Source organism: Bos indicus, chromosome 4, assembly GCF_029378745.1.
Source record: "Bos indicus isolate NIAB-ARS_2022 breed Sahiwal x Tharparkar chromosome 4, NIAB-ARS_B.indTharparkar_mat_pri_1.0, whole genome shotgun sequence".
Lineage (NCBI taxonomy): Eukaryota > Metazoa > Chordata > Mammalia > Artiodactyla > Bovidae > Bos > Bos indicus.
In genome coordinates, this window is record NC_091763.1 from 5,767,036 (window position 1) to 5,784,278 (window position 17,243).

At 44.4% G+C, this 17,243-nt stretch overlaps 1 protein-coding gene across 4 annotated transcripts in view; it reads left to right on the top strand.

Moving 5' to 3' along the window:
- Positions 1-17,243, top strand: part of DDC (dopa decarboxylase) — a 105,336-nt gene that overhangs the window by 55,156 nt on the left and 32,937 nt on the right. For all 4 annotated transcript variants that reach the window (XM_070787428.1, XM_019959624.2, XM_070787426.1 and 1 more), the window contains 2 exons: positions 5,118-5,212; positions 10,234-10,301. In XM_070787428.1, coding sequence (XP_070643529.1) covers positions 5,118-5,212; positions 10,234-10,301 — 163 coding nt within the window. The remainder of the gene's footprint in view (positions 1-5,117; positions 5,213-10,233; positions 10,302-17,243) is intronic.

Genomic DNA, 17,243 nt, shown 5'->3' on the forward strand with positions numbered 1-17,243 from the left:
TGACAGCAGTCCACAGCTATCAGATTAGAGGGCTAAGAGCCCCACGGGACACAGCCCACAGGACCCTGCCCCTCAGCACTGGCTGCTGTCCTGTCCTGGGGCTCCCATGCTCCCGGGGCTGGGGGCTGTGGGAAGAGCTGGATCATTGAGGGGCTTTTGGTGCCAAACATAGAGGCTGTTCCCGGGGGGCTGAGGGATCCAATGAGCACCACTACCCTCCACTCACTGCCCAGGCTTATCCACGAGGGCAATTTGGACAATTCTATTTATTATTGGCAAGGCTCTTATGAACCATGGGTGGTGTCTTCACAGTGAATGAGCACCTTTTACCTGCTTGCCCTCCTCTGAGTGTCATTTTCTTGCTTGTCACCAAATATTTAGCATTCTTCAACTTTGGACAAGACCAGGTCAACCTGGTTCCATAGTGCAATCAGAGAAAACCATTAAAATAATTCAGATTAGTTATCTTGGCCAGTATTTGACCAAGAGGCTCATCAGAACCTGGTCTTCTCCCAACTACTGCTTTAGGAAAGATGCCTTTTTGAAAAGCAATGTTTATTATTTATGTATGTGTTTGGCTGCTCCAAGTCTTAGTTATATACATGGGCTCTTCAGTCCTCATTGAGGCATGTGGGATCTTTGGTTTCAGCATACAGACTCTTTTTTAAAATTGATTATTTCTCTATGGCTGCACTGGTTCTTCACTGCTGTGCACGGACTTTCTCCAGTTGCTGCCGGCAGGGCCTACCCTCCAGTTGCTGTGCACCTGCTTCTCCTGGCGGGGGCTTCTCCTGTTGCAGAGCACAGGCTCTCGGGGCCTTGGGCCTCAGAGCAGTGACCCACAGGCTTACTTGTTCCACAGCATATGGGATCTTCCTGGACCAGGGGTTGAACCCATGTTCCCTGCATTGGCAGGTGGATTCTTAACCACTGGATGGTCAGGGAAGTCCTGTGTGAACTCTATTTACAGCATGTGTGATCTAGTTCCCTGACCAGGGATAGTCCCCTGCATTGGGAGCGCAGAGTCTTAGGCACTGGATCACTAGGGAAGTCCCAGGAAAGACACTTTCTGTTTAGTTTCTTCTGAAACAATTTGCCAGTGAGACTGTTTCAGTTGGTCACATTGGAGTGATCAGTGGAAATTCCTGGCAGATTTTATTGAGAAAAGGGTAAGAAACAGAAAGCAGAGAGTTGAAGGCAGACAGACAGAAGGTATGAAGGTGGGAAGATGAGGCGGAGGTCCCGGGGGTGTGGGACGGGGTACAGGGCAGGCAGGATGGAATGGCTGGTGAGGACGCAGCAGACAGTTCCAGAGGTCTGCCGCTTCTATCCGTGGGGCCATGGAAGCCTTGCAAGGAAACATGCAGGCAGCGGGGGCTCGAGAGGGACAGAGGCAGCCTCCTCCTTTGTGGGCGGAGCAGAAATCTCTCTGTCCAGGCAGCCTCACCTGGGTGCTGGGTGGGCCTGGTCCTGGGGCGTGCAACTCCTGTGTTCCAGCCATGGGGTCTCCAGGACCCCTGACTCCTACAGATACCCTCAGTGCTTGAAGAGGCTGCAAGGCAAGTTGTGCTGTTGGATAATCACATATGAGACTCAGGATGTGGCCCTTGGCTCTCCCTTTCCTCATGGAGAGAGGAGAACCCCATGGGGAATCCACTCAGCAAGGGTATCCGGAAGTTCCTTCTGCAGGAGTTTATGTTTAGTCTTTTCCTTTTTCAATTGAAATATTTATTGAAATAATGATAGAGCCACATGCATCTGGTCTAATCACTTCATCACATGTAGAAAGGGATAAAGTGGGAACAGTGACAGATTTTATTTTCTTGGGCTCCAAAATCACTGTAGATGGTGACTGCAGCCATGAAATTAAAAGATGCTTGCTCCTTGGAGGCAAAGCTATGACAAACCTAGACAAACATATTAAAAAGCAGAGACATCACTTTGCCAACAAAGGTCCATCTAGCCAAAGCTGTGGTTTTACCAGTAGTCATCTATGGATGTGAGAGCTGGATCATAGAAAAGGCTGAGTGCTGAAGAATTGATGCTTTTGAACTGTGGTGTTGGAGAAGACTCTTGAGAGTCCCTTGGACTGCAAGGAGATCCAACCAGTCCATTCTGAAGGAGATCAGCCCTGGGATTTCTTTGGAGGGAAAGATGCTGAAACTCCAGTACTTTGGCCACCTCATGCAAAGAGTCAACTTGTTGGAAAAGACCCTGATGCTGGGAAAGATTGAAGGTGAGAGGAGAAGGGGATGACAGAAGATGAGATGGTTGGATGGCATCACTGACTCAATAGACACGAGTTTGAGCAAATGCCAGGAGTTGGTGATGGACAGGGAAGCCTGGAGTACTGCAGTCCATGGGATCACAAAGAATCAGACATGACTTAGCAAATGAACAACAGAGCCATGTGCAGTTATCAGAAATAATAGACAGCCTCTGTGTACTTTTCCCAGTTTGTTCTGATGGTAACATTTTGCAAAACTGCAATACATTTCACAACCAGAAAACTGACATAGTGCAATCTGGGAGGTCATCTTATTCAGATTTCCCCAATTACGTTTGTCCTTATTTGTGTGTAGGGGGTGTTTATTAAGCCTGGGACAATTTCATCATCACTGGTATAGGTTTATGTATCTGCCACTGCAGTCAAGGTGCTGAATGGTTCCGTTGCCACAAGAATCCCTTGTCGTTTATGATTTTTCGCTTGTCTGCAGGAGTTTTAGGCCAAGTTCGCAGTTGGAGGGAAGCCAGTCCCCCAGAGCTGCCCTTGGTCCTGACACCAGTTCCCAGGTCAGGGCTTCCTCCCTCGGGTTTGCGGGTTTGACACTCCACACCTGGGAGCAGAGAGGAGGTGCCCGGGGCAGAGTGGGGCGTGGTCCAGCCTGGGGGCTTCTGGTCATCCTCGCCTGTGCGGTCCTCCAGTCCCACAGCAGGATGGTAGGCACAGGGTGGGACCCTCCCTGCCAGGGATGCTCGCTCAGCCTGTAGTGTCAGTCAGGGTGTGTCCCTGGGCTGTCGCACGCTGGCCGGGAGGCTGCCTACATTTCCTGGCCCCTCTGGGAGATCCAGTGAATACTTCTAGTTCCCAGTCCTCCAGGACTCAGAACTGATATGAAGTGACCCAAAGCCCCCATTGTAAACCCTGCTGTTGCACTGTCTGGGGGATGAGTCCTAGCAGACACAGCCTTCCCCTCCCCAGAGCCAAGGGCAAAGGCCAGAGCTCCTTGGGGTGAGGCTAGTTCTCTCTGCAGCCTTCTTTCTGGGGACCCCCTTCCCACCTGAGGCCCCTCTGCCTTTCCCCACTCACTGCCCACTCCAAGATCTCCTGTACTCTCTTCAGTGACACAGCCTTGGGGGCTGGCATCATTCCAGCCCCCTCCTTGGGGTCTAAGGTCAGATCTCCTCTCCTCGTCTTCCCAGGTGAGGCCCAGCTAAGGAAAGGGGTTGTGGTTTTACTGTGTGACAAGCATCTTTCTCAGGGGGTGAGGGCTGAGGGGTCCCCAGTACTCCATCCCCCTCCTCCTGCCCTCATGGCTATATTCCTTCCTGCCTTGTCTGCCTGAGCTGGGCACAGACCCTGGCATCTGTCAGACTCTACCCAGGTGCGTCTAGCAGAAAATACAGTTCTCTGACAGCAGCCTCTGTGGCCCCATGGAGAACCCAAACTCGCCCTGAGAGTTTGTGTCCATCCTGTACGCGTGTCTGAAGCTCCTTCCTCCCTCAGTAGAGCTGAGCTATAGCAGCGACAGAGGACAGCATTGCTGCAGCGGTGCTGGCCATTGCGTCCTTTCCTGATCCCATTTCTCCTAAGGCTTCGTGCCCTTTCTGGCACACAGCCACATCTGTCTCTGAGGGCACCTGGGGGCAGGCACTTTAGGCCTCACCCACTGTGACCCTCTGTGTTAATTATCATTGTCCCAGGACACATTTGATCTTAATCCAACTGAGGGCTTTCGTTCCTTCCATTCTGAAGTTCAAACTGAATCACAGCTTTGAAATGTCTCTTCCATCTTTTATCAGCAGAATTCAGAACTGCTCCTCACTCCTCATAGCATTGTGTGTGATGAACCAGCATCACGCAGGCAAAAGTGAATTGTGAATCTATTCACCTGCACAGATGCATTGGCAGGTCCTGACCGGCCCCTGCAAGGGTGCCCTGATCCAGGTCTCCTGAGGCAGCATCTGCCCCCATAAAGGAAGGAGCCCACCCCTTGATCTAGAGCCACCAGCTCTCCTGCTTGCGTATTTCACAGCCATGGGAAGCACCCAGTGCTGAGGCTGGGGAAAGTCACAGTGATCATGTTGTTCCTCGCTGAGTCTGCCCTAGTGTTGTGATGGGTACAGTATGAGTGTCATCTGGTTTATCCCTCAGGGTCTGAGTGCTGCTTTATCTCCATTTGCTGAGAGCAGAGGAGCGTGCAGCATGGCAGGCAGGAAGGCCACATGGCAGCTGGGCACCTGGGGGAGGGATTTGAACCCAGATGCACGTGAATTGAGGAGCACGTTCAGACAGGACTCTCTCCCAGCTCAATGCTAGAAGGTTCCTGTACTGTGAGGCCCTCTAGCATGGCTGGAACATAAAATTCACACTCATGAAAGGAGCTGAGAAGATTCAGGAAGCATAAAATAGGTGCCTGGACTTCCTGTGGAGATGGAGCGGGGTAGAGAGACCAGTGGGGACTGTGGTTGGTCCCAACCTCAAGAGATGCTTGTGGGAAGGGCTTCAGAGCCCAGAGAATTGGGAAGAAAGTTTGCAGTGAGTGAGGCAGGGAGAGCAGAGCAGAGTGCATACCTGGAGTTGATGTGGACAGTGGGATGCAAGTGGGATATGCTGGTCTCATGGAGCTCTGCTGGGCCTGAGGGTCAACTCCGAAAGTCCAGGTGCTCCCCTCGCCTCCATGTGCATGCTGCTTACTGGTCCCCGTGCCCGGCGCTGTCGGGCCAGCAACAATGAAGGGGTGCTGCCTCAGCATCACCGCCTGTCAGGGATGCAGACATCAGACCGACAAACGCTATTGACAGACGATGTTGAAAAGGTGCCGGGATGGGACAGGTGCTTGACTCCAGCATGGGGACATCCCTCTAAGAACTCACAGGTCATTTCTGGGCTTCAGGTCACGAGGAGGGCTTGTGGCTGCACGTGGACGCCGCCTACGCAGGCAGTGCCTTCATCTGCCCTGAGTTCCGGCATCTTCTGAATGGCGTGGAGGTGAGTGTTCTCTTTAACAAGATCACTTTTATTTATTTACTTATTAAAGTTTTTATTGGAGGGTAGTTGCTTTACACTGTTGTGTTAGTTTCTGCTGTATAGCAAAGTGAATCAGTTACACATAGTCAGTGCTCTGCGACGAGCTCAGTGGGCTGGAAATCAACAAGACCATTTTTAAAAGGTATATATACTGTGATCAGTGATTTGTCTTTATAAGGATGTGATACTTTTATTTTTCGCTACTGTGGTTCGTTTCAGCAAGTCATTCCCATACCCATTTCTCTGATGATTAGAAGTTACGCCTCCCTGTGACAGGGGGTGAGAACCTTCCTGGTTCCAAAAACTGTCTTCTCAAAGAAGACACACCTGATGTTCATACTATTTCTCAGTCTGCAGATCCTGGGCAGAGCTGTCATTATAGGATAGATTTTTAGTTCATAAGATGATGGGGAAATATTTAGGAAGAAAATAAAATCTTAATGCATTTCAGATCAATGGGTAGTTTTTAAAAACCAGCCCACCATTCTATTCAATCTAGGTCAATGTCACAGTCGTGTTCTGATCATGCGACTGAGCATGATGTTCACGTTCATAGAGATGGAACGAGCAGCCATCAATGCATTTAAATGTCCTGCGCACACTCAGAATTTGGAATATATGGCCTGAAATGCCTCCTAAAATATCTGATTCTTTTGAGAAACAGCAATCAAAATGGTTGACCGATGGTCTGCTTCTCCAGGGTGCAGACTTAACGCACAGAGATGATCTTAGGGACAGATCCTAATAAATTATTCCAGACCCAAGCAGGTTTTCACTGTCAGCAGCTCGCAGGGCAGGAGGTTCCTTCTTGCCAGGGACTCAGATGTACATGCAGCGAAGGGCCCAGAGCAGCAAGCTTTGTCAATAATGATTTCATGCTCAGAGACAGGGGTTTCTGGAGACCATGGCCTCATGTGGTGCAGGAATCAAGGGTGTTGTCTTGGGATTGAACAGCTGGTTTGCATCCTGGCTTTGCGCCAAGACCAGCCTTGAGCCCTTGGGCAGGCTAGTAACCTCTCCATACCTCACAAAATGGATTTCGTAATCAAGCCTCCTTTGAGGGGTTATTATAAAAGTCAGAAGCGTTAATCATATTTAAAGGGCTGAGAAGCAGCACCCACACACAGCAAGCTGTGCACACAGTACATGTTATTCTCATTTCTCACTACAGCCTGGAGTGACTGTCCCTCCAAGCCTCTCTCTGATCTGTTGTCTGCTGCCAATCAATTTCCTAATGACTGATTTGAATTCTCATAACGCCATAATACTAGAAAAGTAGGTATCAGTGGTATATAATACAAAATTCTCATCTTTGAAATAAGTAAGCCTTTTGTCACTAATGAATAAAAATGCATTCTGGTTTATGCCTCCATCACATCCATCCATTCATTCACTCATTCATTCAGTAATTACTTATTGATCTCTGAATGTGTGCAAGGGCTTAGATCAATCCTCGAGGGTACATGGAGGCCTCTGGAAATCTTGGGAAGGGGTGAAAGTACATGAGAAGTTCTGGTAACAGGGTGCTCACACTGACTCCTGTAGTTCATGGCTGATAGTTAGGTGGGTGTTTGGTGCTGGGAAATGAAGAAGAAATCTCTCCACCATGTAAATGCATTTTGTTGTGGTCCTGTGTGTGATGATACATATTACTGGGAATGTCTCCCTCCCCTGGGACCTCAAGAGATCAGGGGCAAAGCATCCATCAGGATGTATGTGCCCCTCCCAAGGCCTGGTCTTTTCTGAGTGTCTAGTGTAGAATTTCATGATCTGTTCCCACTACACTCTTCTCTTCCTTATGAACCAACAACTCAAAGTTTCACTTTCATGAGGTGGTGTCTAATTGTCAGACCACCACAGAGGTGGGGCAGCACCTCTCTGCAGTGAGTTCCTATCAGTATCAGATAGGGTTTCATACCCAACAATGAGTAACGCCATCCAACCTCCTATGGTCGCTGGGCTGGGAGGGCTGGCTGCTCAGCTGGCAGATAAGGGACTGTAATATCCTGTCTACCCGGCCCAGGCCTGCTGATAAGCGCCTTCCTCTCCATCAGCAGGAAGAAACATCCCTGTGGGTAATGAAAGACCTAGAGGTTTAAAGAGATCATCCCCCAGGAGGAAACTAATGAAATTCCTAGCAAACAAAGCCCTTCTTTCACCTTTTTTTTCTCATTATCAACAAATGAAACTCCTTGTCATTTCCTGCCTCTTTCTCAACTCTGCTTTTTATTGGAACCTGGAGGGAAATGAATCTGTGCCCCTAGAGTGGGTGGAGGGGTGAGGTGGCCATCAGCAGCTCCAGTGTCTGCCCTCCGGCCCCTCCTGGCCCCTCCTGCTCCCCCACTCATCAGGATGGAGGAGAGGTGTCCCAAAGCCTTTGTCCTTCAAAAGACTTTGAAGCTTTCCCCCCAGGAGATTCCTCCCAACTGGGGTCTCGGCATGGCCACTGTCGTCATCTGCTTCAATTATAGATGCAGGCACATGGCCTCAGGTGGACTCAGGTCCTGTCACTCAGCCAGAGGACAAGCCAGGGGCACGTGCTCTGACAAGTCAGTGAAAACACAGACTGCCCTAGTCAGTCTTGCTGGTTGAAATCTCTTATTTGTCCTACTTGAAAATAGGTTGACACTTGAACTTGACGAGTGACCCTAGAGCCAGTTGTTGGCAGTTGTTACCACTGGTGTCCAGAGATCCTCTCACTGTTTTGAGTATAATGAATGTGGTGTCTTTGGAACGAAGAAAATATTTAGAGAAACAAGAACAGTTGTTGCTCTATTACATCCATATTGGTAAAGTGAAAATTGAAGTCGTGTCCGACTCTTTGCGACTCCATAGACTGTAGCCTACCAGGCTCCTCTGTCCATGGGATTTTCCAGGCAATAGTACTGGAGTGGATTGCCATTTCCTTCTCCAGGGGATCTTCCCAACCCAGGGCTCGAACCCGGGTCTCCCGCATTGTAGACAGATGCTTTACCGTCTGAGCCACCAGGGAAGTCAATTCAATGAAAAATGGGCTGATCCTGATTGCTGTATATTAGTTACGATATTTTCATTTCCTATTGTTGATCATGGTATGTATACTCGGAGAACTTTGCTAGTTCATAAAGTTTGGGAAACATGCACAAAGTATTTTCTAAGCTGAATCAGTCCAATTTTCTTCCATAGCACCTGTGAATTAAAATTCCGATTGTCAAATAGTCCAGTAGTTTGAAGTGTGGATAAATTTTATGTGACTTCGGACTATGCAAAATTGAAAGTACACAACATAAAATATGAATAACATCTCATTTTATGTGGAAAAGTAGAACTATGACTTTCCTCAAAAACAAATTGGGATTCACCAGCGTCAAAGCAGGAGAGCCCACTGAACTATAAAGTGTGTTTGTGTTGCTTCTTGGGGGTGGGCATCCTCATGGATGATAGAAATCCCATGACCTTTCATATGCTTTGAAATTCTGTGTGTTTTATATTATCCAAGGTCTTTGAAATGCATCCCTTGATCCAAATGCGATAGCCCCACACCAAATTAGGATTAACACATTTACTTTTGCATATATTTTTAGGAAGGCCTTAGATATTATCTAATTCCTAACCCTCACATAAATTCCCATGGAAAAATGCTGCGGCCACATCAGTAAATAAAGGGTGTTACAGCCATCCAGACATCACCTCACAGCCGCCCCCGAAAGTGAGCCTTGTGGGGACTCGGGATAGGAATGCCCAGCACACTGGCCCCAGGTAGCTGAGATGCCCATCAAGGTAATGATTTCATTGAGCCCAGACTCATGCATCTTCCCACACAAAGAAAAGCCCTAAATTCCTTAACTTGACATATTTGGTTTCCTTGGCCTGTGTGATAAGTCACTTCAGTCATGTCTGACTCTTTGCGACCCTATAGACTATAGCCTGCCAGGCTCCTCTGTCCATGGGATTCTCCAGGCAAGAATACCAGAGTGGGCTTCTGACCCAGGGATCAAACCCTTGTCCCCTGCATCTCCTGCATTACAGGCAGATTCTTTACCACTGAACCACCAGGGAAGCCCTTGGTTTCCTTTAATTGACAGTAATGTTTTGATGTTCCAACTACCTGATCTTTGTTGCAAAAACCCCTATATAGCTTGGCCTCCCCCTTCCCTCTTCAGGGCCGTCCCTCAGAGTGACCTGAGATGCTGTCTTCTGGGCTTGGAGTCCTGGGAAAGTCTGTCAAATAAAGCATAACTCTCAGCTTTTAGCTTGTGCTTTTTTTTCCAGCCGACAACCTGGTACCTTTTATGCCCAGTGGACCACAGTCTAATTCTGGTTCTGTGGGTGTGCCCTGCAGGGTGCCCAAGGCACAGCCCTACCAGCTCAACGAGTCCCTCCCCTTGCCCTCTATGAGCAGAGCCTGGTTTAGGGCCGCCTGGGACGTCATTTTATAAGCCCTGCCCAATGACTGCTCTCACCAGTTCTCTGGACGTAACCAGAGCTGCTTGAGATCACAGCCACTTTTCATCACATGGCTCCCCAACCTGTATGGCCCTACAACAACAGAGCAGTTACAGGGTTTGCACCAGACGGTTTCTGCATCACCCTCAGGACCCATGCTGAGGCGTTCACGGCTGTTATCTCATGACTTTTCTACAAAGCAGGACTCCCATCCGGACACACGGAGAAGCAGTTGTGCCCAGATGCCAGCCCAGATTCTCTGGCTCCAAAGCGCTTTTCCTCCCTTTGTGCCTCAGCCCAGAATCAGATATATTAGCTTCATGTTTCATGAGATAGGATTCGAAATGGATGAAATGAGGCTCAGGTAGCTTGGGATAGCTGCCCAAGTGCCCATGAGCCCCAGACCCCACAGTTTCACCTGATTCCCATTCTGTCTGACTGATCAGACAATTTTAATTTGAGAATACAAACTGTTAATTACTATGCATGAGGTCTTGTTTTTAGCTAAGCATTAATAATTGAAGTGTTTTCTTTTTGTTGTTCTTATTCCTTGGCAGTTTGCAGATTCATTTAACTTTAATCCCCACAAATGGCTCTTGGTGAATTTTGACTGCTCTGCCATGTGGTAAGTTTCCCTGTTCACTAGATGTCAATTACCATGCAATTTACCCTGCTTCCTAGACAAGTTCATATGAAAGAAACCTGGCAGGTGAAGTGACATTGCTGGGGAAACACAAAAAACACTGCCTGCCTGCATTTCTGCACAATGGGTAGAGTTCTTACTAAATCTTACCCTGTCGTATGCTGTCATCTAGAACATATTGGCACAAGAGAAGTTTAACAGAGAAAATATCTGATCTAATTTACCTAGTATTAACAACAACAAAAAAACAATACAAATTAACCTTACTACATATTTGTAATTCATTTGCTTCTATGTTTTTATTCTTAAATGTTTAATAAATCTAAGTCTAAATGTTTAAAAGCATTTGCTAAGCAAAAAGAAAAGTAATTTTGTTTTCTAAGAAGTTCCCTGGAAATTCTTAATAGCCATACCATCAGCACATTGGTTATATTTAGAACAAGAAAAAAGAATTCAGAAATTAAAGGGGATGACATTTCACTGCACTGATGATGTTTAAAGAAATAATGAAGACCAGAGTAGAATGGGATTACTAGAAAATGTTGCTTCTTAGTTTATTAGAGTAAGAAGTTGGTTAATGAATCCTTAGATCTAGGAGTTTCGCATGAATTTTGTGCAAAATTGTTTATTGTGTAATTAAGGGAAATGGAGTTCCACCTTAAAAAGTTGAGGAAAGCAACTGAAGTCAGTTCTCCAAGTTCACCTTAACTTATCTATCTAATGATAAGCTGCACTCAGTGCTTTGTTGTTGTCGTTTAGTCACTAAAGCATGTCTAACCCTTCGCGAGCCCATGGACTGTAGCCCGCCAGGCTCCACTGTTCATGGGATTTCTAAGGCAAGAATATTGGAGTGCCTTGCCTTTTCCTTCTCCACAGGATCTTCCCAGTCTGGGAATTGAACTTGCGTCTCCTGCATTGGCAGGCAAGTTCTTTACCACTGTTTTAGGTCCTTTTTGGTCAGTCTTAGCCCCAAACTCTGATACATGATTTTAAAACCCTTTTGTATTTGGGTGAAAGTTTGTCAGAAATGCGAATAAGAACTTAGAAAAGCTATAGCTTTTATGAATGTTAGTGTTCTTGTGGTTGTGTTTGCCTATTTTACCTAAAGGAGAACACTTTGAGGAGAGTTTGTATAGCAGGTCAAAACTCCCTTTGCTCTAACTTTAAATTGGGTTGAGATGGAATTCTTTTCTGCTGGGGTATTTGATCAGGTCAGACACTGTCTGAGGGCTTCCCTGTAAAGACAGTAAAGAATCTGCCTGCAATGCAGCAGACCTGGGTTTGATCCCTGAATCAGGAAGATCCCCTGGAGTTGCTACCAACTCCAGTATTTTTTTTAAGTAATTATTTTTTTAATTGGAGGCTAATTACTTTATAGTATTGTAATGTTTTGCCATATGTTGACATGAATCAGCCATGGGTGTACATATGTTCCCCATCCTGAACCTCCTCCCACCTCCCTCTTCATCCCATCCCTCAAGGTCATCCCAGTACACCGGCCCTGAGCACCCTGTCTTATGCATCGAATCTGGACTGGTGATCTATTTCATATTTGGTAATATACATGTTTCAATGCTATTCTCTCAAATCATCCCACCCTTGCCTTCTCCCACAGAGTCCAAAAGTCTGTTCTTTACATCTCTGTCTCTTTTGCTGTCTCACATATAGGGCCATCGTTTTCATCTTTCTGAATTCCATATATATACATTAATATATTGTATTGGTGTTTTTCTTTCTGACTTACTTCACTCTGTACAATAGGCTCCAGTTTCATCCACCTCATCAGAACTGATGCAAATGCATTCTTTTTAATAGCTGAGTAATATTCCATGTGTATATGTACCACAGCTTTCTTATCCATTCATATGCCGATAGGCATCTAGGTGGCTTCCATGCCCTAGCTATTGTAAACAGTGCTGCAATGAACATTGGGGTACACGTGTCTCTTTCAATTCTGGTTTCATCAGTGTGTATGCCCAGCAGTGGGATTGCTGGGTCATATGGCAGTTCTATTTCCAGTTTTTTAAGGAATCTCCACTCTGTTCTCCATAGTGTCTGTACTAGTTTGAATTCCCACTAACAGTGTAAGAGGGTCCCCTTTTCTCCACACCCTCTCCAGCATTTATTGCTTGTAGACTTTTGGATAGCAGCCATTCTGACTGGCATGAGATGGTACCTCACTGTGGTTTTGATTTGCATTTCTCTGATAATGGGTGATGTTGAGCATCTTTTCATGTGTTTGTTAGCCATTTGTATGTCTTCTTTGGAGAAATGTCTGTTCAGCTGTTTGGCCCATTTTTTGATTGGGTCATTTATTTTTCTGGGATTGAGCTGCAGGAGCTGCCTGTATATTTTTGAGATTAATTCTTTGTCAGTTATTTCGTTTGCTATTATTTTCTCCCATTCTGAAGGCTGTCTTTTTACCTTGATTATAGTTTCCTTGTTGTGCAAAAGCTTTTAAGTTTAATTAGGTCCCATTTGTTTATTTTTGCTTTTATTTCCATATTCTGGGAGGTGGGTCATAGAGGATCCTGCTGTGGTTTATGTCAGAGAGTGTTTTGCCTATGTTCCCCTCTAGGAGTTTTATAGTTTCTGGTCTTACGTTGAGATCTTTAATCCATTTTGAGTTTATTTTTGTGTATGGTGTTGGAAGTTGTATATGGTGTTAGAAAGTTTCATTCTTTTGCACTTGGTTGACCAGTTTTCCCAGCACCACTTGTTAAAGAGATTGTCTTTTCTCCATTGTGTAGCCTTGCCTCCTTTGTCAAAGATAGGGTGTCCATAGGTGTGTGGATTTATCTATGGGCTTTCTATTTTGTTCCATTGATCTATATTTCTGTCTTTGTGCCAGTACCATACTGTCTTGATGACTATAGCTTTGTAGCATAGCCTGAAGTCAGGCAGGTTGATTCCTCCTGTTCCATTCTTCTTTCTCAAGATTGCTTTGGCTATTCAAGGTTTTTGTGTTTTTCCATACAAATTGTGAAATTATTTGTTCTAATTCTCTGAAAAATACCATTGGTAATTTGATAGGGATTGTATTGAATCTATAGATTTGTTTGGGTAGTATACTCATTTTCACTATACTGATTCTTCTGATCCGTGAACATGGTGTATTTCTCTATTTGTGTCCTCTTTGATTTCTTTCATCAGTGTTTTATAGTTTTCTATATATAGGTCTTTTGTTCTTTGGGTAGATTTATTCCTAAGTATTTTATTATTTTCGTTGCAATGGTAAATGGAACTGTTTCCTAAATTTCTCTTTCTGTTTCCTCATTGTTAGTGTATAGGAATGCAAGAGATTTCTGAGCATTAATTTTATATCCTCCAACTTTACTATATTCATTGATTAGCTCTAGTAATTTTCTGGTGGTGTCTTTAGGGTTTTCTGTGTAGATCATGTCATCTGCAAACAGTGAGAGTTTTACTTCTTCTTTTCCAATCTGGATTCCTTTTTTGTTTTTCCTCTCTGATTGCTGTGGCTAAAACTTCCAAAACTATGTTGAATAGTAGTGGTGAGAGTGGGCAAGCTCATCTTGTTCCAGACTTTAGGGGAAATGCTTTCAATTTTTCACCACTGAAGATAATGTTTGCTGTGGGTTTATCATAGATGGCTTTTATTATGTTGAGGTATGTTCCTTCTATACCTGCTGTCTGAAGGCTTTTTTTTTTTTTTAGTCATAAATGGATGTTGAATTTTGTCAAAGGCTTTCTCTGCATGTATTGAGATAATCATATGATATTTATCATTCAAATTGTTAATGCAGTGTATCACATTGATTGATTTGCAAATATTGAAGAATCCTTGCATCCCTGGGATAAAGCCCACTTGGCCAGAATGTATGATCTTTTTAATATGTTGTTGGATTCTGTTTGCTAAAATTTTGTTGAGGACTTTTGCATCTATGTTTATTAGTGATACTGGCCTGTAGTTTTCTTTAGTTGTGGCATCTTTGTCTGGATTTGGTATTAGGGTGATGATGGCTTCATAGAATGAGTTTGGCAGTTTACCTTCCTCTGCAAATTTCTGGAAGAGTTTGAGTAGGATAGGTGTTAGCTCTTCTCTAAATTTTTGGTAGAATTCATCTGTGAAGCCATCGGGTCCTGGGTATTTGTTTGTTGGAAGATTTTTTATTACGGTTTTGATTTCTGTGCTTGTGATGGGCCTGTTAAGATTTTCTATTTCTTCCTGGTTCAGTTTTGGAAGGTTATACTTTTCTAAGAATTCATCCATTTCTTCCAAGTTGTCCATTTCATTGGCATATAGTTGCTGATAGTAGTCTCTTATGATCCTTTGTATTTCTGTGTTGTCTGTTGCGATTTCTCCATTTTCATTTCTAATTATGTTGACTTGATTCTTCTCCTTTTTTCTTGATGAGTCTGGCTAATGGTTTGTCTATTTTATTTATCTTCTCAAAGAATCAGCTTTTAGTTTTGCTGTTTTTGCTATAGTCTCCTTTGTTTCTCTTTCATTTATTTCTGCCCTAATTTTTATGATTTCTTTCCTTCTACTAACCCTGGGGTTCTTCTTTTTCTAGTTGCTTTAGGTGTAAAGTTAGGTTATTTATTTGATTTTTCTTCTGTTTCTTGAGTTAGGCTTGTATTGCTATGAACCTTCCCCTTAGCACTGCTTTTACTGAATCCCATAGGTTTGGGGTTGCTGTGTTTTCATCTTCATTCATTTCTATGCATATTTTTATTTCTTTTTTGATTTCTTCTGTGATTTGTTGATTATTCAGAAGTGTGTTATTTAGCCTCCATATGTCTGTATTTTTAATAGTTTTTTTTTTCTTGTAGTTGACATCTAATCTTACTTCATTGTGATCAGAAAAGATGCTTGAGATGATTTCAATGTTTTTGAATTTACCAAGGCTAGATTTATGGCCCAGGATGTGACCTGTCCTGGAGAAAGTTCCGTGTGCACTTGAGAAATAGGTGAAATTCATTGTTTTGGGGTGAAATGTCCTATAGATATCAATTAGGTCTAACTGGCCCATTGTATCATTTAAAGTTTGTGTTTCTTTGCTAATTTTCTGTTTAATTGGTCTATCCATAGGTGTGAGTGGGATATTAAAGTCTCCCATTATTATTGTGTTACTGTTAACTTCCCCTTTCATACTTGTTAGCATTTGCCTTACATATTCCGGTGCTCCTATGTTGGGTGCATATATATTTATAATTGTTATATCTCCTTCTTGGATTGATCCTTTGATCATTATGTAGTGTCCTTCTTTGTCTCTTTTCACAGCCTTTATTTCAGTCTATTTTATCTGATAAGAGTATTGCTACTCCTGCTTTCTTTTGGTCTCCATTTGCATGAAATATCTTTTGCCAGCCCTTCACTTTCCATCTGTATGTGTCCCTAGATTTGAGGTGGATCTCTTGTAGGCAGCATATATAGCTGTTGGGGGCCAGAGTGAGGTACTCTGCCCATGACAAAGGTCATGAGGAAGGAGGCTCAACATACGCAAAGGCGGGATTGAGCCCCAGGAGTCCCCCTGGAAATCCTCAAGCATCTACCCCCATAACCAGAGCCTGCCTACTTTACTAGTTTGTGCTCTCACCTACATCTCTGACTTTACGGGGGGCTGTCCCCCACCACCTCTTTCGGAGAAGGAGTTAACTTAAAGCTCCAGTTAATAATAATTCCTGGGTGTGATAAGAGTGTTTTAACCTACAAACTCCTCTGAAGGTTCTCTAGCCTGCCTGACAGGCTTGTCCGGCCACATGTGATTGCTCACAGCCTCCCAACCGTGAGAGGCATGAGATGCTTTAAACCTTCTAAAAACAGGTTCCTTAGAAAAGTTAGAAAACTATTAGTATAAGTATAATGGGCTGATTAGAAATTGTATTGGTGAAGGGTTTTTCATTTGTTGAGCCAATGTTTGTTGCTAAGTTTCCACATCCCCTGCCCTTACACACATTAATGAGTATATAGAAGAAATAAGTATTAACCTTTGATATTAATCACGTTAGATCTTAGGCTAAGTAAATTCTTTCCTTAACTAAAACCCACTACACCCTCACCCTATAGGAATGTAACTTTATTTGGGTGGCGTCTGTTTTAAGAATAATCACCCCTGGAGAAATAAGTGTCCTGGTTGACTGACCGTTGTCACAAGGAGAGGGTCATAAATTGTCAGCAGGCCCCCTGGCCAGAAGATGATGTAACACCCCTAAGACCTCTGTATGCATTTGTGTGAAGCACCTGACTTTGATAAAAGTCAGGACTGCTGTCCCCACGTGACTTTTGCATAACATCTCAGTGTATAAAAGTAGACCATGGGAAATAAAGAATTGGGATCAGTTTCTCGAAATACTGGTCTCCCCATGTCGCTCTCTCTCTGACTCTGGTTGAGTCTCCATCTGGAGCGCGGAACCCGCCATGCTTACTAATTATGCCTGGGCTTCTAAGATCCGACCGGGGAGGCCTCAGTGTCTCCTCTCCTTCAGGAGAACGGAAGGACGCCTGTGGCCTACGTAAGTGGTGCAAACTTCTTGTCTTGAAGTTTTATTGGTCTCCCGCGTAAACCAAGCTACTCAGCCTCTTTTCTCCACTGAATTTTCCTACTGAGCTATCCTCATCCTATTACTCTGTATATCTTTGATAAAATATTTAAATAAATAGGTCACTGATGCCGTCCCCGCTTCGAACACCCTGGATCAGCCGGGGCAGGACCCCGGCATATAGCGGTCTTGTTTTTGTATCCATTCAGCCAGTCTTTGTCTTTTGGTTAGGGCATTCAACCCATTTACATTTAAGGTAATTATTGATAAGTATGATCCCATTGCCATTTACTTTGTTGTTTTGGGTTCAAGTTTATAAAACTTTTCTGTGTTTCCTATCTAGAGAAGATCCTTTAGCATTTGTTAAATAGCTGATTAGGTGGTGCTGAATTCTCTTATCTTTTGCTTGTCTGTAAA